At 44.6% G+C, this 23895-nt stretch overlaps 1 protein-coding gene across 2 annotated transcripts; it reads right to left on the reverse strand.

Moving 5' to 3' along the window:
- Nucleotides 1-1585: 1585 nt before the first annotated feature.
- Nucleotides 1586-23638, reverse strand: STX6 (syntaxin 6). Of its 2 annotated transcripts, XM_016217874.2 has the most exons (8): nt 23566-23638; nt 16284-16453; nt 14790-14884; nt 12172-12234; nt 9110-9238; nt 7535-7641; nt 6243-6337; nt 1586-2304 (listed from the first exon to the last, which is right to left on the reverse strand). In XM_016217874.2, the coding sequence occupies exons 1-8, from the start codon at nt 23598-23600 to the stop codon at nt 2228-2230; spliced, it is 771 nt and encodes a 256-aa protein (XP_016073360.1). In that variant the 5' UTR covers nt 23601-23638; the 3' UTR covers nt 1586-2227. The 2 variants fall into 2 exon arrangements, with proteins under 2 accessions (XP_016073360.1, XP_016073359.1); XM_016217873.2 differs by lacking the exon at nt 23566-23638 and having other exon boundaries at nt 16284-18517.
- Between the last annotated feature and the right edge of the window lie 257 nt (nt 23639-23895).

Below are 23895 nucleotides of genomic sequence, written 5' to 3' on the forward strand. Positions count from 1 at the left end.
CAGAGCCGGCTCTGAGAATACACTACGAGAGCAGCTCCTTCGAGCTGAGGAAAGCTGTGGCCTGCAGGGAGAATGCACGCGGTGCTTATATTTTCAATATATGTTCTCTTTCTAAATATTTCTCTTCAGCTTTAGCCCGTGAGGCTGCTTTACAATAGCCACTGTTTAGCTAACTCCTGAAATGGGTGAGGTCAGCACGCCAATTCTAAATATATCCAAACATTGAGTAATTAAGCCTCAGGGTCACAAAACTTGGTCCCTGAAGTCAGGGGAGCATCTTACTCATTAACGATCAGGCGTGTTCCCACAGGCCCTCCTGACACACGACAGGTCCTCGGGGCACAGTAAATCTGGTACGACCGCAAACAACGGCAGGGCTCGTAAGCAGGGCAGTCACGTAGTTCAGACTCCGGCTGCTTCGTGTAACATGGAGAGCGCGGAGGAGAGTACTAACTCAGACAAGGTCCACATGTTAACCAAGTTTTAACAAAGACTTGTATATTTAATGCAAACGTAAGGACCGTCCCCGGTTTAAGTTTATAGAAGGCTATTTGAATGCCTCAAAACTTTGTAAAACAAATAATCCAGTACCCGACATCTGAAGCCCTTTGTAATAATTACCTTTTTTTGCTTATTGTATATCAAATAGAGTTGAGTGTAAACGTGGGTGTCAGCCACCCTTTCAGTCTGTAAATCTACTTTTAGCTTTCAGCAACACGCAGACTGCCTTACCTACCACCATCCTACACATGAGAAAATACCCTTCTTTAAAAAATTGTTACAAATATTTATTAAAAAGTGCAATTCAAAAGTTAGCTAGGCAAGTACATGGTTGCAAATCACAAAAAAGTAGACAGAATAAAAGCCCCGAACAAAACAAAAACCAGGAAATACAAACAAAGCAAGAAAACAAGTTTGAAAAAGTTAGGAACGGACCCCAAATGATGAGGAAATGAGAAGTGAAAGCTAGAACTCTATCGAGATGTCACCGCGCTTTCCTCGTGCAAGAGGGTGGTGAAGACGCAGCCTTGGCACCGGGCTGACTGGGTTCAGCTGCGACTTCAGTATTACGTTCCTCACCAGGGAGGTTACAAAAATATCCTACACACGTGCACGCTGGAAGCATTTAAAGGGTCACCAGAAGCTTGAAGTTTAGTGTCTCAGCAACTAAAACTCAACAGAAGCATCTGTTACTTAAATTTGGATCGGCTCAGTGATTTGAGTGGATGATAAAAATCAAGTTGTCACCTTAGGGGGGAAAAACCAACCAAACCCCTTTTTGCCATTACTTGCAGGGCAAGAAAAGCCTGGTCCAGAACTAGCCTTTTTTGTTATTACAGCTTCTGACTAAATGTAATAAATGTGCTAACCATTCCCAATCCCATCCACCAAGGTAGAGAGAGTGCCGTAGGATCTAAATCCATTCCAGTGCGCCGCTCGGCAGCCACATGTTTAAGGGTCATCCTAAAAACACAAGTTGCACCGTTGGGGAGGGGGCTGCCGGACAGCCACCTGCACTCAGCCAGGCTCTGACCTCCCCCGGCCTCGCCCACCCTTCCCGCAGCTGTGCACACTCGGTCCTGCTGCCCTGCTTCCCTTCAATTCAAGACACAAGTTGTTAGCACTCCCAAAACCCAGTGTTTTTCATCATTTCCCATTATTCTTACTGCAAAAAAATGTGCCTGGAAAAGCAATTTTAGCCCTGCACTTATCCCTGCAAAAAGAACCACTGCATTTTCTTCACAAACTGCTTCTGGGCCTTCCGTCCCTGTAATGACCAGCTCTCAGGGGCTAAAGAACACTCCACAAGGGGCAGTGGAGGGGACCCAGGAGCCCCATTCCCGACAGGTCCTTCAGGATGGGACAGTGGCTGTCGTCTGAGCAGAGAGAGGGTCTGAGCAGGAGAAAAGAGCCGCCAAAGATGGATGCAATGAGCAGCAGCGAACACTAGCTGAGTCTGGGGATTTTCCTGGATTCTCAGAGGCCCTCCACGGGGAAAGAGGTCCAGGGAAGCAAAGCAGTGGCGAGTTGTCCTCAGGACAGGACAGGAGGTGCCCGGAGTGTGCAGCTGTTAGGTCTTCTTCCCACCGGCCCCTCCAGCGCTGGGACGGAGGAGCTGCCTCAATGGTGGGGTCACACAGAGAAAAGTCAGCGTGGGCTGTGTTCCCAGGAGAGGAAGGTGGGAGCGGCACAGCGTGGCGGCTTGTCCTCGCCGGTTCCTGTGCCGTCACAGCACTAAGAAGAGGAGCAGCACGACCAGCAGGACCGCAAAAAGGATGGCTATGGCACACCACTGGCGCCGATCTGCGAGGCAGGACACGAGGGTTAGCTCTCAGGACTTGACATTCCCCGAGATACAGTCATATGAAACTTAAGGCCACGCTTTGAAGCAGAAAAGCGACAGAATGTACAAATGACGGGGGCAGAGAGGCTCTTGAACCCGCCCGGGCGCCTGGCCCTCCCCCACTGCCCAGCTCCAGGCTGCGCTGCACCTGCACCTCCGCCACCCCGGAGCTGCCCGTGACAGGTACGGGCTCCGTGTCTTGTCTCTAAAACCTGTGTCTCAGTCTTTAATTAAAGCCTGTGGCTCTTAGCTTTCTGCGGGTGGTTACCGCATCCCTGGAAAAGGTGTTGGCCCTGGCATTACGGGTCAAAGCCCATCTGCTTTAATCTCCCACCGAAATCAAATCACCTAAATCAGCAATGATCCTGTCCTATTGTCAGAGCACTGTGGGGGACGGAAAGGGGATGAAAGCTACGCTGGTCACTGCGGGAAATGAAGAGCTGAAGAAGCCAGCTCCAGGGATCCCGAGCGTGGCTGGTGACACACACCAAGTCAAGAAAGAAGTATGAGTACTTAACCAGTGACCGTGTTCAAGTAACTTACACAGCTTCTCTGTAAATGGAAGTGAACCACCTTTTCTGAAACTTTCTGCCCCACCAACGATTTAGAAAAGGCACAGGAAATAAGGTGGCTAGAGTCCATCTAAGTGGCTGAGAGCAAGGAGGCCCTGAGGGACAGAAGGGTCCACTCAGGCCCTGGGGGAATCCCAGCTGCAGCCCAAACCCTGATGCGGACCCCCTAACTCCACAATGGCTGCCTCACAGGGCTGCTTCTGTGAGAGCTAAATAAGAACACCCTCGCACACATTCTGAGGGCCACAGGCACAGGCTGTGTCCTTGTCAGGATGGTTCCTTAACTTGGGTAGATGTAGAAAGCAAGCGGTCTTTCCATTGATGAGTCCTGCCATTTTTCACAGATGGTCAGGTCAGACTGATAGAAAAGAGTTTCACTAGCCTATGAAAATATAGGTCAACTGCTAGAAATAAGAGTTCCATTTAAATAGAACTGTCAAAGAATACTGACCCATCAGAAGTTTATTTGAAAGCCTGAACATTTTAACACGCCATGGTTACTGAGAATCATATTATAAAAAGGTCTGAATCTAGGAAAGTAGATTGTACAACTTTCCGCAAGTCAACGCTAAGTCCAAAAAACATGAACTTAAATTATTTAAATGCTCTGGAGAGCAAAATCTTAAAAGGACCCAATACAACTTCTACTAACTGACATAAGTGAAGCAAATACCTTCTTAGTGATGACCAGCTTGCTCTGCCTCAAACATGCTAGAAACGTACTTCATAACTGTGATTAGGACAAAAACCCCAAGCCTACATGTTTCTTTTCTGAAGAGCTGGCCTACTCCAGATACTATTTTTAATCAGCTTAACTATCACTTTAATGGTGGAGAGCACTACATAACATTCTTTCATCTATTTTAAAATGTTTACAATAATTTAAAACCACCGTCACTGAAAACAGTCCATATTCTTCCAGGACAAAACAGCCCAGGTAATTGCTTCCTAACCACCCTACCTTCATCTCACACCTAATTCCTGCACTTATCCCCAACCCCCAGGCATCCTGCCATTTTCAAAACCAGATTTCCACCTTTTGGCTTTGATCAGCTTCTACGAACCCTCTCCCCACCTCCAATCACTTTCTCGTCTGCGATTGCATTAAGTAGGGGTTTTCATCAAGGAGACCATCATCCATCACACAAGCCAGCACAGCCCAGGAATGCTCTCTAAAGCCATGTTCCTTTGAAGTGGTAAGTTGCTTCTATGAAGCATGTACTAGGGAACCCCAGGGAGCTGTTACCTGAGCTGACTTCTCTGGAGAAAGGGAGAAGGGCGGGATTAACCACAAGGGCTTTTGTGACCTCAAGGGAAAAGTCCTAACTGGCTTTCTGCAAGCTGGAGACCGGCCTCAGAGAGCACAGAGGAAAAAAGGGAACTCCAGTGGTAGGGGTTTTTCCCTCCCCTAAGAAAAAAGATGAACAGTAGAAGTTTGGAAATGAGGGGAAGAAACCCAGGTATCTACTCATAAGGGATATGCTTCGGGCAGGAAAATGACAAGATAGTGTGTCTCTTGGGTAAGCAGCCGGCCATGGAAGAGCATTTGTTCGGTCTCAAGAACCGTGGAACGTTTGTTCAGTTACTGCCTAACTGAACTTCAGTGTGTCTTGATATACTTTCTGTATGTACAGGTTTGATTAAAAAGCAGTGAACTTTCCCAAAAGTTATGGAGGACAGAGACAAATACAAATTGCCATGTCCTTGAACTGAAACAGACACCACCAGGCAGGAGGCCCTGGAACAATCTTTCTTGGGGAGCAAGCAAAGATGAAAATGAAAACCACAGGCAAGCTGTCCAAACTGAAGGGCCTTTCAGGCCAAATGCTGTGTTTCCTGTCTCTCTTTCCTAGACAAATATAACTGAAGTTCTTACTTTGCCCCCCAAACCTTTCTTTTGGGAGAAAGTAGAATAAAACATAAGCAAGTTTTGGTGCTATTTATACACACTGGACAGCTTATCACAATGCAAGTACTTTTCTAAATTATTCATACCCGGAATGCTGGGAAGCACAGATACAGAGCATCTTTGTTCATTCGCTCTTCCCCAAACAAAACTGGTGCTGAAGTAGCTACTTGACTTTGCGACTAATACATATACTAGTGAGAGGCCAGGGGTTTAAAGTGGTTATATAATACTTCATTAACGCCTTGGGTTTTTTTTTAAAAGCAGAGAGGTGGGGGTGGAAAAGGAGAGAACAGAGGAAATCAGAACCTTTCAAAGTGTCAAAGATGAACTGAGTTGTGCCGCTTCAGCACTGACGAGCCTGTTAGAAGCATAAGTACACCTGATCCTGGGAAGAAAGAAGGCAGTAAGCCTGGCTATGAGTTGCCCTTTGATTTGGACATAACAGGTCATTGCCCCTTAGGGCCATCTTCTGCCTGTCTTACGATTTTTTAAAAACAAACATTTACTAAGTACTAAAATACATGGGAGACACTGTTAAACACCTGTACATTAATTATTACTATTTCATTTAATCCTCACAATGACTTTGAGAGCCAGGCATCACCCTGTTTTTTAATCAACAAGAAAATGAGCCTCAGAGAACTGTTAATGTAACTTGACTATGAGTTAAACTGCTGAAAAGCAAATAGACACGTGTATTTAAATCTTGCCTCCAAAAGCTAGACTATTAGACTCTGTAACAGGTACCTGATGGGGAAACCAATAGAAAAATGAGGCGTCTCAAAACTGAGGATGTTCTCGGGGGAGGGGTGCTAGGGCTCAAGAACACTTACGTTTATCTCTAGGCCCGTCCTGGTTCCTCCTTTCACCACCCCATCCCCACCAAGCAAAGAAAAAAAGAAATACTGAATTTTCTTTTATTTAAAATATATTATTTCTCATGCAATAGGGGAGATAGGTTGTAGTAATCAAAAAAACAGAGTCACGAACACACCTTCCTATTAGTAACTAACTTGAAAAATGTTACTTCTTCATCCACATGTTGGTGACAATTTGCTGGAATATTTTACTGTGGACTTAAATATAAACAATTTAAATTAGATCTGCAAGGAAATCTTTTTCTGAAATGGTGGGGGTGTTTCTTTTAATGAAGTCAGTCCAGGAGAAATAGTAACTGGCTCCTTAATTACTATTTTAAAATAAGTCCCCTATTTTGGCAAGGAAATAGGAAACAAAGAAATAAAGGATTTTTTAATTGCATAAAAGTTGCTCCACCAGGAGAAAAGCCACCAACCACCAACCACTTGTGGACAATGTGCCACAGGAAAGGGATCTGAATGGGCACACTGTGCAAGAATCCCCAGAAACTGTTCCTAGAATTAAGCAGGAATTCTTAAGCTTTAAACACCATACATACCACTGGTCATGTGAGATACTTTTGCAAGTTTCTTCATCACATTGTCCAGCCGAGACTGAGTGCTCTCCAACTCGTGAGAGAAATCATCCAGCATACTAGAAAGAAGCAGGTGTGGAAGTCAGCTGGTAAACAAAGCCTCAGCGATGCACCGGTCACAATGCAATCAGGCTCTAGGCCTTAGTTTAGCAAACATACAGGCAACACTGGGATTCAAGCCCCCAATCAATTACCTGAAATCCTTGGGAAAGATATATTTTTGAATTCAGAATTTTTGGAATTTAAAAAAGTAATTTCTTATATGCCACATACTAGCCAATATCCTAAGCAGGACCTGGGGGAGTCCTCCGTAATCACACATGAATATTTCTGTAGCAAAATCTGAGCTTGGGCTAAGTTAGGGCTCTCAAGGCACCACACACTTCCCCATCACAGCGGTTCCCCCTCTTTTCTGTCACCACTTAGTGACTTGCATTCATTTACAACATGTCCAGTCTACCCAGTAAATGGTAGACTCTCTGATGGCAGAGACACTGACTGTTCTGTTTGTTCCTCTACTGATCCCCAGGGCTTCCCAGAACAGGTGCACAGTTTACATTTATAATAAATGAATGTATAACACTGAACACAAAACTGAGATAGGAGACTCTCTGATATATCCTAGTGGACTATTTCACTTTTTTTCAGAAAAAAATTGCAGCATAGAATGGTAAAGGTATTATGTAGTAGCATTTAATAATGCTGATTTTGATGTCATATTTCATAGTTTAAACAGATTGTGCTTAAGGAAAAAGAAATAAACCCAGCTGTTTCCTTGTGTGTTTTTACTTTTGATTTTGGAGGGGAAGATTTTTTATTAATTGGATTTAAATTTTTAAGTTTTTCTCATGAAATTGAAATTTAAGATGCAAAGCAAAAAGTTTTGTTTGATATAGTGGGAGAGTCATGGGATGATAACATTAGCTCATGTCCTATCCTCTGTGGGACACAAATCTCCAGAGGTTACACAGCCAAGTCTGTTTCTCATTCCCACTATTCACAACAATACTTCAGGTACCTGCTCAGAGGAATTTGTTTTTGCAGGTGCTGGGGGAAAAAAAAATCATAATTTTGCCTAAACCCTGTTGACTATTTTAACTGATAATTTGCTTCTTTTGCAGAGAGGCTAGTCTAGAAAACAATAAAGAAAATAGTTTTTGGTTTTACTAGTCATGTAACTGTCAGGCTTGTTAGGGTCCTGTAAGATGGCTCTTCCCCTCAATTTCACCGCCCTGAGAGGGGCGTCTCATGCTCACACTGCCTGTTCCTCCAGCTCCCCTCCGATGCGCTGGGACATGTTCTTCAGCACCCCGATGCTGCCAGAGACCAGCTCCAACTGCTCATCCTGCTGCTCCACAATCAGCTGATGCCAGAGAAATGGGAAACAAGCAATTAAAATCCATCTTACCTGGTTCCAAGCCCAGCACTCTAGCAGCTGCTAGCTTCTTTGCCAACTTGGGACAATTCTCATTCAGAAGCAAAGCTCAGAAATAAAAGGACCAGACCGGCGCCTCCAAGAACACACTGCTCAAAAGGCTGGATTGTCAAGCTTCTGATATCTCCTGCTGATCCAACTTGTGAACAGTCAGCGGGGCTTAAAACCACCAAGAGAGATTGACTCTGGTTGGCTGGAGTCCAACAAGGGAAGAGACAATGGCAAGAGCACCTGTGCAGTGGCCACTGCGACATGAGGATGCTGGGAAGCGGAAGCCCACTGCCAGGGTCAAGATCTCAATCCACAACAGACTTAAACACAAGAGAGTCTGGCAGAGCTCTGGACGTGGGAAAACTACACACACAGAGTCCTTTCCTCCCTCTTCAAGGACACACCAGAGGCAGCCCCGTGACAGTAAGTTACCTCAAGGACAACTGCTGAATGATAAATACTTAATTTAATTGTGTGGTAGCCTCTTCACTTTTTGTTTAAATAAAAAGTTTGCTCGGTTAATAGCAATTTAAGCAGACAACTGGTTAAGCAAACATGCTAATGGCAAAAGAACATATAACCTATATAAAACAGATACATAAACATAGTATTTAAGAACCAATAGTGTCAATGGATAGATAACCCTCAAATCCTCAGGTATATTGTTATACCTTTTATCACTACAACTACACATCAAAAGCAACAGCACTGCCTGGCCGGGCGTGGCTCAGAGGTTGAGCACCGACTTAGGATCCAGGAGATCATGGTTTGATTCTTGGTCACAGCACATGCCCAGATTTCGGGCTCGATCCCCAGTCAGCGGCGTGCAGGAGGCAGCCAATCAATGACTCTCTTATCATTGATGTTTCTCTCTCTCTCTCCCTCTTCCTTTCTCTCTCTGAAATCAATAAAGATATCTTAAAAAAAAAAAAAGCAACAGCACAGACATAGTCAACTTCCCTTTTACCCTTCACATCCACTCAAGCAATCATTTTTATGTATATCAGAACCAACAATAATTTTCAATGAAAAAACTAGGTCTCAACTTTTCTGAAAGTGTACCTTTGTTGAAATGAACAAAAAACTGAGTATACAGAGTGGAAGCTGGGGAAGAGGGGTCCTTTTGTTTGTTTTAAAATCAGTGGCCTTGTCTGTCAGTTTCGGAGGTCTAGTCTGCTTTTCCTAAGAGACCTAATCAAGCCTGGCTCTCTTGAAACAGCCGTGCTCTACGGGAGGCTTTAGAAAGCCACGCTACATGCAATCAGGGGACAGGCAGACACAGGCAGCCGCAGGGCGAGCTCTGGTCCAGCCTGCCTGTCATTAGCAATAAAGCCTCCTGGCTGGCGGGGGAGGGAGAGGGGGTGCCCGCCTCCACGCCTCTGTCCTCAGCAGCGGGTGCCAGTACCTGTTGCTGGGCCTGCTGCTCCTCGATGAAATGGGAGTTGGCTAATTGGAGCTCGCGGTCAAGGCGCCCGTATTTATCTGGGGTTCCAGTGCTCCACTTCTGGCCACCGCCACTGTCTCCCAGCAGAGCCTGCGCGATCGGGCAGGGGGGTAGCCGGCAAGGGAAACAAACAATTACTATCTCTGAACAAGTGCTCCATCAGGGTGACATAGAGTTCCCCCACTGCTCACCGTCTACTTCCCCTGGGCCACCTTTACATAGCAGTGTAGGTTGGACCCCGCGTGGTCCCATTTAAGGGATGCCAAGTCTCCATGCTTTCCCAGTGGGACTCACAAATGGGCTTTGTCCCATTAAAATGCAAATAAATGTGGACTTTAAATCAACAAACATCCATCTGTACACAGCTTTACAATCCGAAAGCATTCAGTCTCTAGGACAGCTCTGCCTAGCACCCTCGGAAGTTCAGCAAAGACCCACAAGTTCCAGACTAAAGATTACAGAGATCTAGAGTCCTGTGATCCAAGAGATTTTTGTTTTTTTGAAGGGGGGTGGGGGAAAGATTTCTAGAATGACAAGAAGTTAAGTCATAGTCTCACACACGGAAGGCACAAGAACCATCAGTGTCTGTTCAATTTAAACCATGAATAAATCCCAATGCCCATTACTTGAACTAAAAGGCTACAAGCATCACAGACAGGAACTGGGCATTGCTGCACCAGGCAGGTGCGGCCACAATGGGTGCCTGACCCTAATAGCCGGGCAAGTGCTGGCCCTGGGTCAGAATCACCGCCAGGGCCCCCAGATACCAGAGGCAGGCTCCCCAGTAGGAAGAGAAAGTTTGTAGCCAGAAAAAGGTAAGTTTGGAACTGTCTCTGTACATGAAGAGGGCGCAGGAGTGCAAGCGCAGTCTGGGCAGCTGGCTGACCGGCATCCCAGCAGGCCCCTCGCCAGCTGGTCAGAGTGCGCGCTCACGTCAGGCCCGCACGAAGAACCAGAGCCTGCTGGTGACTAAGGTTCCTTACAGAGTTGCCAGATCTTCTTACCAGCTACTTTTTATCTCTGGAACTGTTAAAAGACTCACTGATTACTTGGTTCTTTGTCTAAAAAAGCCCTCCAGCAGCCCCCAATACCAACAGTGACCTCGCTTGACTTTCAGAGGTGAATTCAAACATCACAGTCAGGGGCCAGGCTCAGGGAAGCTCGGGATACAGGGCGTAATTCTAGGCGGTTATGAGAAGAGGGAGAGGATGGCTGAGAGCCTCCGCAGGCCGGCGCCTCAGTCTAATCAAGAGGCCGATGGTGACTGTCTCAGGTACAGAGCAGACCATTTGCTGGTTCTGATACAAAGACTCTAAGGACCTCTATGGAGGACACTGGTGCCCAGTGATAATTTTTTCAAGATTAGGAAAAGGCTATAATGCATCGTTAGGCGATGGACAGAGAACTGGGGCTCCCTGGGGGCTTGTGTGCTCCTGAGGCCAGAGTCAGGGCTATTTTTTCTAGCTTATCCATGGTCTACACTTACGGTGGACATAGGCTACGCTGTTAAGAGTTGTCTATGCTTTATTGTGCAGTAGCTTAGATTTCATCACTCTGACCTCCGAGAGTCTGTTCTAATGGGAAAGAAGATGGAGAGAGGGCCCAGAGCGCCGGAAGACCAGCCTGTGCGTAGGTGCCAGAGGGGGAGGTCCTGGCTAGGCAGCGAGGAGCAGGCACCGGGGACTGGCCCGGGGCAGCACGGGGGACTCTGCCTGCGTGAATGCTTACGGAACCCTGGCCCTGCTTGTCCTTGACAATCTGTGGCTTCAAGACATTTCACTCACCGCCCAAAACAAAATTCCAAGCCATACTTGGAAAGGCAACTATAAATGCACATTTCATTTGTTAGTTCAACTGTACTGTCTGGAGATTAGGTACAACAGAGGGTAGGTGTCACCTATCTCACTGTCACAGGCAGGTAGACAGGAAGAATAAAAACAACCTGAAAAATGAAATGCAGGGAAAGGACACAGGAAAATTAAGTGAGGTGACACTTGGAGAGCCCCCTCTCCTTATTTGAGCTTTTATATTTATTTTCAAAATTATCAATGGGTCAAGAAACACCCACAGGTATAAAGTAGGAATTTATATTATGAACTACTGATTCCTAGTTAGTTAAAAATGGTGAGTTGATTTCTTGAGTTGACAGTCTGATAACCTAAAGTTACTATAGGTAACTTTATGGAGTCTGAATAAAATCTAAATCAAGTCTACATTTTAGGTGACTGTTGTATATTTTTTTAAAAAGGACTGTATTTTTATTAGTTGGAAAGGAATTTCTATCATACATTAAAGTGTCTAATTTTAAAAATATAACAAATTCAAGAATTGGTCTCTTGCAGCTTTTATTTTAGATGTGTCAATACCTGTCCTTTGGTTTCAGATATGTATTAGGTCATAATTTATTTGTCATAACTGATAAAAACTGGACCTTATCTCAAAAAAAAAGGATACTTAAAATGATGAAAGATTTAATTTAACACATTAAATTCACACACATTTAAGATTTTTCAAATGTCTTTCACTTTATTTTAAATTTCATAAAATTTCAGTTATTAAATATCTAGTGATTTCTAAGAGGTATGCAATCTAATAGCAGCTAGAAATTTAAAACAACAACAAAAAACATGACACAATCCCTCCTCACTCTCAAGGAGCCTGGGGTTCAGCAGAAAAAAAGACAAGTAACTAAGCAATTACAGCCCTTAACAGAACCTGGCACACAGAATGTGCCCAGCAGGAGCAGAATAAATGGCTGTGTGGTAAGAGCTGGAATAAGCACAGAGCACTAGGAAACCCAGAGGAGGGAAGCAGAGGGTGGGAGGGAGGGAGGCAGGGGCAGCTGACCATGGAGCAGGGCAGGATGATGACCGGCCTTTCACAAAACTACCAGCCTCCCTCCAGGCTCAGCAGGCACAGGGCTTCTGCTGCATCCCTGATACACAGATGTCAGCATTTTAAAATTCCAGCATCTAACTGTGTATTTCTTTGATTTGATATTCTACATTCAGACGTTTCCTCACCTGTCTGTTTTTCCTTTCAGCTAGTGCCTGCACAGATGACGCTGACATCTGATCCTTCATGTCCTAATGAGGTAAGGAGAGATCAGAAGACAACTGAATATCCTTGGATGAAACAAAGTCGTGGTTAACATTTTGTACACTAGCAAAATACGCATAACTTATCCCTTTTTTTTTTTTTAAACAAAAAGAGCATTCTTTGGCTTTTTTCAGTCTCAAAATTAAAGGAAATAAAGAGAACAATTTTCCCTTAAAAAGAGGTAACCTGGATGCTAAATTTAATTCAGAGAAAAGAGGAAAGGAACTTGTATTTCCTGGGAACCTACCATAAGCCAGAAACACTTAAAGGCTTGTGCACATTGTCACTGAATTTTCAGGACGACCCCGTGAAGCTGGCATTATCTCTATTTCACAGCTGAAGCGACTGAGATCTAGAAAGGCTTAGGGTACTTCTCAAGGTCATATAGTCAGAAAACTGCAACCTTGGGGCTCAGACACAAACGTCTGTGCTCAGGAGCTAGCATTTTTAAGTATAATACATGTGAAAACCCATGTACTTGATGATAATTACCACTCAACACCTGCTAAAACTCTGAAATAGTGATACGACAAACAGGTCACTTATTTTTGAGTTGGATTCATGTGAAGTATAGACTATTTCTAACACCAGTGTGAATTTCCAGAGTGGTATCAGAAACAATTTTTGTGAAAAGAAAAATGAATGGCCCATTACTTATAATGAAGAAAAAAATATTTTGTTAAATATGAGCCATTCTGCTTATCAACTGTAACCACAATCCCATATACGTGAAAATGATTTGAACTGAGTACATAATTACTGGAGTACCATTTTTCTTTAAGGCTGCCAAAATACTTTATAATTTCCTGTTGGCCAGTAGGCTACATATAGATGCAAATGTTGAGGTGTTAGGCTTTTAGAAACTTCTTCTAAGACCCATGACAAGTGAATGGTCGACCAGACAGTGCCCCAGCTTTCGAAATTCCTACTGTGGGAAGCCTGAGTGGTAACCACGTTGCTTCAACTTTCAAAGTACCCATTACTTCCTTCTCTTCTATAGGACTTCAGTTAGACTTTATTTAAATTAAAACAAGACTGATAAAAACCCTGAAGAGTTCAGCTGGATCATGTAGAGCTGAGTATGGTTTAGATCTCACCTCCAGAAGCTATGACATTATGACGCATGGACTTGACTTAGAACACTTCTTTCAAGGACTGCACTTTAAACAACTTTTCTGATATCGGAAAACAAACTTTGGATTCTACTTCCAGTTATATCAACTAACTTAACATTTAATATATTAACCTCTGAATTTCAATTTGCAAAATTTGTAAGTACAGCCTTTCAGAAAGAACAACTTTAATAAACAAGGTCAAGAAATATGTGTTTCACTGCAAGGCACCATTTAAATACCAACATCTACAGAAGTGTTCTTCAGAAAATCTACTACAAAAAATAAAACAGCAAAGTGTATTTATAAAATAAATAATGGGGGATTATTTACCTTATCAAACCATATATCACCAAACAATGGGGCTTCCTTATCAGAATAGCTTTCTGAACTGGCTAGAAATCAGGATTGTCTAATCCAAATGCTCATTATATCGACAGGGGTGCACCAGAGGTCCAAAAAGGTTACTGCCCCATTAAAATGTTTATATACAATTTAGACATATGTATATAGAAAGGCAACTAATGAATAAAATGAGAAACAAGAGTATTTCAAATTCAGTGATAATCTACCATTTGAAATGATTTTAAAAGTAAATCACATGATACAAAGTCTTTGGCAAACATGTACCAAGGTTCCTGCCTAAGAGGACTCTTAAAAAGCCATATGTTAGCACTGATATGATCCCAAGATTTTTATTCAAAGAAGCTGCTTTCTAGTACATATGTTCAAGACAGCTGGTTCTCTTACATCTAGTTATGCTAATCAAATGGCTTAGCTATAGTTTCAAAATACAAACATATCTTAATGATAAAAGATTTGACTTAAATGCTATTTTCTCTAAGGTTTTTAAACAATAGGTTATTTTCTAAATAATTGGAGACTAAATATTTGTTCACTTGTGCCAGTTTTTGCACTCTGATAGATGCCTGCTTGCTCTGGGTAACTCCTGAAAGCCTGTCAAGCAGTGTATATGGAAATGTCAGTGACAAGGTGGCGAGAGCTCCAGAAGCTGAAATTCAGATGGTGAGAGGCCGCCATCCAAACCCAGCAGTCACTCTTAACAACGCAAAGTGATCACCGATCCATCAGGAAACCAAATGGATTCTATAAAGTAATCCTTCCTTTGGCCCAGATACGTAGTACAGTAAAAACTAAAGAGGTTAGAAAACTGGCTTGGAGGAAAGAAAGGTATGGACAAGTAGAGATCACTGAAGTAATTTCCCAAAGCCAGCAGTCGACTCTCATTTCTGCTCTAAGAAATACGCCTGATACTAAAGATAGATTTTTTATTTTCAATAGAGAAATTCTATGAGGGAAACCGGCATTTAATTCATAAGAAGAAGTAGTTCCCTTATAACTAAGGGAAAGAGTTCTGAGAAGTGTGGCTATTTCCTTCACAAACAGCACGATCAGGTTGTATCTCTTACCCTGACAACTTGCCGAGTACTTGTGATGAAGGATTTTCTTATACTCAATTCGGTTGCATCGAGATTGAATTTTCTAGGATTTGCTTCAACTATGCGTGGGTCAAAAAGTCAAGGTAAAGCCATGTCATCATCACAAGCCTCACAAACCACATCACATTAGACCACAGAATCTCTCACGGGCAAGCAGTGAAGTCTGGCCCAAGGCTTCTGAAAAAAGTCAACTTAACACTAATCGTGCTCAGACACTTGCGTGGCTCCCTGGGCTTTCCCCTCTTGGTCTGCAGGATACATTTGTGCTAGAGTCTGATCACTGTCGTCCCCGTGAGCCCCTCTCCACCCCGCACTGCCATTCCGTGAGGGCTGGTAGTTTTGCTTCTCAGTCCAGCCTCGGTCCTGACGCAGTGTCAGCACCTGGTCCGTTCCGCAGCTGCCCGCTGGTGGATGAATATTTAACAACACGTCTGTCCTCTCTCATCATTTCTCCCGATCTTTTTCTCTTCCCTCCTGTCTCAAGGGAAGATGCATCTTCCTGTAGCTGTGCTTTTGATCCCACCCTCTCACATATTTTGTTCCACTCATTTTAGAGAACGCACTTGTCTTCTCATAATTTAAAAGGCACCCGGGGTCATTATGAATGGAAATGAGGCACTTCACACGGCGCCTGCAGGTGACCCTGTGCTGACTACGGAGTGGTCCCGACGGAGTCTGGTTTCCTTGATGCTTTACCCACTTAAAGAAACGAGCAAAATGGAACTCAGAACATGCAACTGGCATGCCTTCAATCTAAAGTTATGATTAAGTGGGATTTTTCCAGTGGAAGAGGCCACATCATTTCGGCTTCTATAGTGCTCTGGTGTGTCAGTCAGATTGGTGGACTTACTGAACATAACTTAGCATAACAGGTCTGCTTTTATTAAATGCTGTTCCATGAAAAAAGATGCCTCTCCAGTGGACACTGGCATTGTCACATCGCTTCTTAAACAGGAAAAGGCAGTCTACAAAAGGATTTCCTTCTGCGCTCTAATTACCACTGTGTAACACTGGTCTGTATGCACCTCTGTGCAGTAATGAAGCTCACTGGGTGTCGGGCACCATTCTAAGCTAACTGTTAAACTTTCAACAACCCTATGAACTAGGTACTACTATTATCCAAACTTTCTACTGAAAGCAAACTAAAGCACTAAACAGTGTGCTCAAAGTCACACTGTTAGTAACCGGCGGAGCCAGGACTTGAACACACGTTGTGACTCCAGGGTCTGAGCACATAACCACTGCTCTGTGCTGCTCCGTGTTGCAGGACCTGCCATGCACTGGAGACTTTGGCTACTCTACCTTGGCTTACTGGGCAATTATTTTAAGTGAGTCATGGTCCAAATAACAACATCAATAAATTATAAAAGAAAATGCCCGATCAATGTGCTTAACACATCTGGATAAAAACTTGTTCATTTGTCTGTTTGCCCCAAATGGCACAGACAGCACAGAAAAGGATATTGATGGTTTCGTCAAGGTCCTCTAGGTCCCACTCTATGCTCCGGAGGTTGTTTCTCAGCTCGTTGGTGGTCCAGTCGATTTCCTCCCTCGTGGCTGTGGAGGGGTCTTGGAGGAGCTCTGTCCATCTCTGAAACAATCCCTGGGCAGTGTTGACGGCTTTCTGTACCTCTCTGTAATCAACATAGGAAGGAGTCACAGACAACATGTTCCATGAACAAGTTCCTGCATGACTTACGTTAACTTTATGGTCACACACCATCCTCAGCAGCAACCACCACTCCCCAAAGTGCATTAAAGTCTTTATAGAAGGCCCTTCGTGGACAAATACCAAAGTTCAAAACTCTAAAGTAACAGTCTAAGTATTATATTCTCAGCTGAGGTCCAGAATAAAATAGCCATTATTTAAACAGCTCTAATATCAAGTCTGTTTGAGGACAAAAATTTTATTATGCTCCAAACAGACTATGCTTAACACAGTATTAGAAACAATCCTGCAAAGTAAAGGGCCATTAACATTTCTTCCTTGGGAGGGGGTGTGTGAGGGGGAAGTAAAAAGGGTGGAGGAAGGGTTCCTCTTACTCAGCTAATCTTTTAGAGGTTAAATATTTTCATTTGGGACATTTTAAAACTCCAGATCTCATTAGAAGATTCCCAACATTATTAGCTTTAAATACATCCACGTTCCTGGACTGAGCAATGCTGTCGAGAAGATTGGCGTGTTTCTTGGTCAGACAGGGACTAGGCCGTAAGTGCTATGATCTAATATTCTTTTAGATACTATCACAAGGTTTTAAAAACTTTCCCCCCACCATTGGGTCAATATGCACCAGATAAACATTATAATCTAACACTACCACATAGAGAAGCCAAAAAAGTAGCTATTTTATAATCACATGGTCTCTTGTGTACAAAGATAATAACTTTACTGCTCCCAAACTAAGAGCTCTGTCCTGATTCTTCTGTGAGCTCTGAACCAAGTCTTCTGCGTGCTCAATCAGGGTGCTTGTTGTCTGTAGCTTTAAAACTAAATGTGCACGCATCCTATTCCCACTGACGTTTCAAGAAGAGACAGCACTAACAAAAACGAAGAAAAGTGTCTAATAGTATTTCGTCTGTGGAAAACTGATGAGCAAAAAGGATGAGTGTTGAATAGAGATCATATAGCTGCTGGGCCCAGGCTGAAGAAACCACTGGGCCCCCGGCCCACGTGCATCTACCAAGTACGAGCACATTCGGTTTACATGTCGGTCAAGTGCTCTCCCTGTTCCTCTCCCACTGGCCTTTACTTTCAGTCCTAATGAGAAATCCTACTTGAGACACCTCACTAAGGAAGTGAGATGTAAATCCACTATCTTTACTCTTTATTGAGGTTTCTGGCTGATTTGGTGGAAAAAGAGGTACACATTTTCCCATAATATGAAGCACTTGGTTCATCTGTAAGTGTGGAATGTCATCTATGATAATGGAAGACAGTTAAAGAGGGATCTAGAACAATATCTCGTCTTAAAGAATATAAAATTTATCAATTCTGTAAGGTAAATAAAAATTCCCCTTTGAGAAGTAGGAACCTCAAACCCAGGAAGCTTCAGGCTCGGGCACACCGCGTCCCCACCACTGGGGCACGGCCACGATCCTGGAATCAGTTTCTTAAGTAGCAACCATGGGTTTTTGTCTGAGGGCTCCTTTGTACTCTTCATAATTATTGAAGACTCCGAAGAACTTCAGTTGATATAGAAATTCGAACAGGCATTTAAAAATATTTACCAATTAATTAAAAATTACAATGAATGTGTTACTATATGTTAACACATTTTCGTAAAAACAGACTTCTAAAAAAATGAGAAAGGCACTGTTTAATATTTTTATTCTTCAATATCTGGTTTAACAAAAGACAGCTGGGTTTTCATATCTGTTTTTACATTCAGCCTGCTGACATACGTTTCGGTTGAGTCTATGATGAAAATCCAGCCTCATAAAGATATGTAGCTGGGAGAGGAAGGAGTATTTTAATTGTTTTTGCAGATAACTGTGGACCAAAGCACGACAAATGGCAGTTTCTTAAACTCTCACAGGTTTAAGCTGAAGACTCCCCAACTGCATTTTCAACCCTCACCACTGACCCAGGATTAGCTCCTATATTTTCGCTGCTTAAAACCAAATGAACCATGCCCTCCCTACAAAAAAGGCTAGAATGCAAACAAAAAGATAAAACGGGGGTTAAAAATCTGCTTCCTTCCTAACTTCCTGTTTTGGTAAGTAGGGCCACTATTTTCCAAGATTCAAAACTTGTCTAGACAGGCGTCATCGTTGACTCTTCCTCTCACTTCTCACCTTGCACAACCTCTACTGAGGCCCAATCACCGGCGTTTGGATTTGGAAGGAACTTTCAAGATAACTCGTCTGCACTCATTGAGCAAGTAAAAGAACTGGGGCTCAGCCATCTTGGCGGCTTGCCCCGAGTCCTTCTGACTCTAAGTACGGGGCACTTTTACTAAGACCTGTTCGATTGCATCTTTGCTAAGCCTCCCGACAAATGGATCTTCTCTGTGGACTCAGAGCACCTGGGCTTGAGCCCTGAGAAGTTGTTTGACCACAGGCAAGTGAACAGTAACTGCGAGTGAAAACCGCCTCCTGGTTAAGAATTTATGATAGGAAACAGATTAAATTTAAACTCCTAGGCTGGGTATTCCACGCCTCCCTTCCCCCAAGCTGGCAGACCTTAATATCCAACCTGATTTCTCACTAAAACAAATTTGGTTTCAGTTGGCAGGCCATCTTCCCACCCTCCCTTTTCTCATCCCTGGCTCCAGACTTTTGTGCACGTTTCCCCAGCCCGGGAGAGTCCTTACACCTCTGCAAATGAAAAGCAGGCATTTCCTTAAGGCCCAGACTGAGACCCTACTTGTGTCACTACAGTGTCCTTGACCAACACTCCTACTCAGGGTCTTGCCTTTTTTCAATCTCCATGGCACCTCAACTCCATTCCAAAATCTTACACACAATGCACATTGTCTTCTCCTTCGCTCCTCAGACTCTGCACAGTGTTCTCCCAACCAGACTACAGTCTCAGGAGCCAAATATAGCGCCAGGCATTCAATACTTAGAACCAATGTTTGCAACATTGTTTTGACAATGAAACATCTGATTCTGATTTTTAAAAAGTAGGAAATGAGATATGACTTACATCCAATTGTACTGGACTAAAGTTCCTCTGCAAATAAGAATTGTTTTTCCACAGTGACTAGACCAAGTTTTCTGTGCACTGTGGGCGGCATGCACAGTGCTTGCCTTCAAGGGGCTCATATTCTAAAAGGCTCTACGTACAGATAAGAGATGCTGAGAGGGTAACATAGCATAACACGTACCATCCTGCTCACTGCTTACTTATGCCATTGTCTCAACACTGATCCACAGCCGAGAGCCTGGAAATAAATCTACGGTGGGAGAGGGCATGGACATGAACTAGGGTAGAGGAACCAAAGCCAGAGCAGTAGAGAAGATTCCAGAGGTGTCCTTGTGATGGCACCAGTAGAAGACAACGGCCGAGAGTGTGGAGTGGGGCGTAAAGAGGGCTGAGAGGGACACCTGCGCCCAGCGCCTGGAGGCCGGAGGAGCGGGAGGCACCCGCCCCAGCGCATGGGGGACAAGCAGTAATTGGCAGGAAGGAGGAAAGCTCTCGAGGGCGCTGCACTAGGGGGACTGGGGTACGGGAGGTGCACAGACACACAGGAACAGTGAAGGTCCCAGCGAGAACACGGAGGAGCCGCCGGCGAGGCCGCACTGAAGGGATGGGGCGAGGAGCAGCAGAGCTGGGAGGATGAGGCCCGGAGCGGGAGTCACACCACGGTGACCGTCAGCACCAGGCAGGGCCACGATTGCCCTAAGAGGAACCGCACCCCCCACCGCACCCAGCTGTGGGCTTTCGTCCTCCGTGCTCTGGACAAGACTTCAACGGTGTCGCAAGTGAGCCTCCAACATGCAGGCGGCCGTCACTGTGCACTAAGACAGCTTTCCAACGGGCCTCCTTTTTTATCTTCCCTCAGACCGATGTATCCAACCCGACGACCAAATCGGCATTCCTAAGACCGGACTTCATGTCCTTTCTCTGCTTAAAAGCCTCCGGTGGCCTCAAGATAAGACCCTCCTTGACCCTATTCTACCTTGCACCGTGAAGGTTAACACCATGAGAAGACGAGGCAGTGCGGATTTGAGTGCTGGGTCCACCACTCGCTAGCTGTGCAGCCCTGGGCAAGCAGCTTCACCCGTGTCTTCCCTCAGCTCCGCAGCCCTAAAATGTGGCCAGTCTTATAAAGTGAAACCCTTATACAGTGCTTACGTAGCACACAATGCCTGGCATAGGAGTGGCATCCTTGAAACGTTAGCCATTATTATTATTACTCCCCAAATAAACTCCCTACTCCCCCTGGGATATTTGCCCTGAGGATTTCTAAACAAACAATACTCATCTCAGGGCCTTTGCTGCTGGCGATCCCACCCGTGAACCACCACCAAAGAGTACTCATTCAACATATGTTAAATATCCAAGGTGCTAGGCTGGAAATACAGGAAAAATAAACAGTCCCAACCCTCACAGCTCATAATCTAATAATGAAAGACACAGAAAGAGGTGCAATAATGTGTTACAGGTGCCAAGGGAAGCACTTCCTGGAGACAGGGGAGACGCTGACACCAGAGATCCGAGTGGGTGGATCAGGCAGAGCAGGGGCACGGAGTAGGAGCATCCAGTGCTGTGGTCAAGGTCATGGTCACATGTGACTACTGATGCTTGAAATGCCCTAGTGTGACTGAGGAGCTAAAATTTTAAATTAATTTAAATTGAGAAACTAATACATAATTCAGTTACTGGAAAATTTTAAAGTATGCTTGGAACAATTGGGTATGTGACTCTACTTTCTCAATTCTAAGTTTAATAAACTCTAAATACAGATAAGTATTTCTGATGAAAATTTAGCATTTAAATTGAGATGTGCTGTAAGTACAAAATACGCACCAGATTTTGAAGACTTAGTACAAAAATGTAAAATATCTCAATAATCTTTACTGATCAATCACATGTTGTAATATTTTGTGCCTATTGGTTGAATATGACATTAAAATTAATTTTGCCTGTTTATTTTTACTTTTTAATGTGGCTACTAGGAAATGTGAAATGGCATATATGGCTCCCCTTGTATTTTGGAGAGCACTGATCCAATACAACCAATGGTGGATGACAGAGGAAAGAGAACAGGAGCTGGAAGACCAATGAGAGATTCTTTGATAAGAGTCCAGATGAGACAGGCCTGAAAAATCTAAATTCTACTCATCTTCAAAACCTAATTCAAGACTTTTACTACCTCTGAAAGCTTTTCCAGTCATAACCATCCCTAATGAGTCACCTTTCTCCAAACTCCTGGGGCACTTATCTTTTGTGGCATTCACTTCAGCACTTCATTTACCACCTGTCATTTCTACTTAAGTTTTTTGAGGTCAATTGTTTCTCAGATTAGACTGTCAGCTCCTAGGGTAAGGGCCACAATCTAAGCATCTTTAATTTTTCCATATTGTGTGATGCATTTTCAGTACTTTTAATGAACAGAGGTATATAGCTTCCCAAATACTCCCTCACATATACAGTCTGGAGACACCTATGTGGCTAACTTTCCCTATGCACAGCAGAAGATATTGGTAGTCTCATTTCCTTCAGGCACATTAAGAACAATTAAATGATGTCAAAATCAACCAAGACTCCAGGCCGCTGTTCCCATAAAGCAGTGTTAACTAATCAGTGAGCAAACATCAGGAGACTACACTGGATACTCTCAGGAAATAAAAAATGTCAAGATGGCAGACGATTTAACATTTTCACAAATTCCATTGAAAATCAAAAGATTTCTGATTCTCTCTGGTCTCCACTGCCAGAGATAACCTTTGCAACCTAAGCATTAAGAACTTTCATTCAGGGGCAATCACACATCCCTAAATCAATCCTTCTAATAACACATTTTCCAGGTAGAAAGTTACATATTACTCAAAAAAACCCAAATCTACAACTTAACATTTTCCCATCTAAATTAAAGTAAGGCGAAGAAAAACCTTTTAAGGGAAATGTTATGGATGATAAACTATTTCACCTAAAGCACCATTTAAATTTTCTAAGAACGCTTGAAAAAAAAAAAGAAACACCCAGGCACCAGGTCAACTTTCACTACCTCAGAAACAGGAAGCTAGTAGCAACTAGCTGAAAGCAAAGGGACACTGTATGGTTACTAATACTGATCTTCTGGGAACTTTGTAGTTCTCAGATTTATATGTTTGACATTTGAAACATAAAGCTGGCAAGTTGTAACAACCTCAGAATCCATCCACCTTGCATTTGTTTAATGGCTACAAAGCTGATGCAGTAACAAAGTGCAATTAAAGTTTCTATCTCCAAACAATCCAGCAATCAAAGATGGAGTCAGGACAGCTCAAAGGGAAAAAAAACAAGTGAGCAAACCTGTCAAATAGCCTGGGTGAAATCAGGGAGTTGAAAAGAAAGCACTCATTTCCTTTAGCACTGTGGGAAAATCCCGGTGCTAACAGAAAGCCGAGGAAAGTTTAGTTTGGCTGAATTCATTTTGTTTTCCTTCCAACATCATCACTGAGCATGAACGAATGCTTTGCTCCTGTCCCATTACTCAGTAAAAACTCCCCCACTGAATTGAGCTGCCTTCCGGAGCCCTGCACCCCAGGCTCGCAGATCCACACCGCCCCCGCCTCCCAGCCTGCAGACGTGCCGGGGCGCCTCCGGGCTCGTCGTGGTCCCACCAGTCTGCGGCCAGCGCTCCGATCTCAATGGACAATGGGAGCTCACCCCCGTCAAAGCCAACTACAAAGCTCAGGAGGGCCATTTCCCTTTTCCTGCCCAGATGCTGTTTTCCCTCCTTCGAAGCAGAGCCCCGTGCTCCACTGGAGCCCCAGTTTGGGTTGGGACCCGTGTCTCCCTCCCCACCTGCAGAGCTGCTGAACTCCTCGACCCCCACATAAGTTACACAGCAGCTCACAGGCCAAAGGGGACCCCCCTCCCCAGGGGCTTGGCTGGGGGCACGGATTTCACAGTCCAGGTAGGTAAAGGAGGGGATTTCTCTGGACGCTTGGTCACAGCCCTGAAGGCTAAGCCGTCCCCACAGTCCCCTCCCCAGCCTCAACTTGTCTCCCCTCCCCCTCCAGCAAGGAGAGCGGGGAGGTGCGGACAGGCAGCACCGCCACCTTCTCCAATGGAGCCCTCGGCGACACTCACCCTTTCACCACAAAGAAGGGGTCCTCCATGGACATGGCGTCCCAGCCCCCGGCCGCCTCCCGCCTGCTCCGCGCACAGGGCGCCCGCGCCCTCCGATCCTCCCTCCGCCCGCCGCCCGCAGCCGCCGGCGCCTCGGCCCAGGGTGACCAAGAGCAGCGGGCGCGCAGGCCAGGGCGCACGGGACCGCCGCCGGCCCAGCACTCGGAGGGGCCGCCGACCGAATCCCACACTCGGTGCCGGCCCCCGCGGCTGCCTCCTCCCCGCGGGGCTCCTCGGCCGGCCTGACCCCGCCCCCGGGACCCGCGGCCCGGGCCAACCACCGGCGCGGCC

The sequence above is a fragment of the Miniopterus natalensis genome, chromosome 19, assembly GCF_054644295.1.
Source record: "Miniopterus natalensis isolate mMinNat1 chromosome 19, mMinNat1.hap1, whole genome shotgun sequence".
In the NCBI taxonomy this organism is placed as follows: domain Eukaryota; kingdom Metazoa; phylum Chordata; class Mammalia; order Chiroptera; family Miniopteridae; genus Miniopterus; species Miniopterus natalensis.

Bases quoted from the DNA above. Each gene is read 5' to 3' on its own strand.
- STX6 (XM_016217873.2), bottom strand. From the start codon at position 16,575: ATGCACTTTGGGGAGTGGTGGTTGCTGCTGAGGATGGTGTGTGACCAT. The intron at 14,885-16,283 runs ATATCCTTTTCT...TTTTTGACCCAC, and splicing joins GGACCTTGACGAAACCATCA to GCATAGTTGAAGCAAATCCT. The intron at 12,235-14,789 runs GTAAGAGATACA...TTACCTCATTAG, and splicing joins GTACTCGGCAAGTTGTCAGG to GACATGAAGGATCAGATGTC.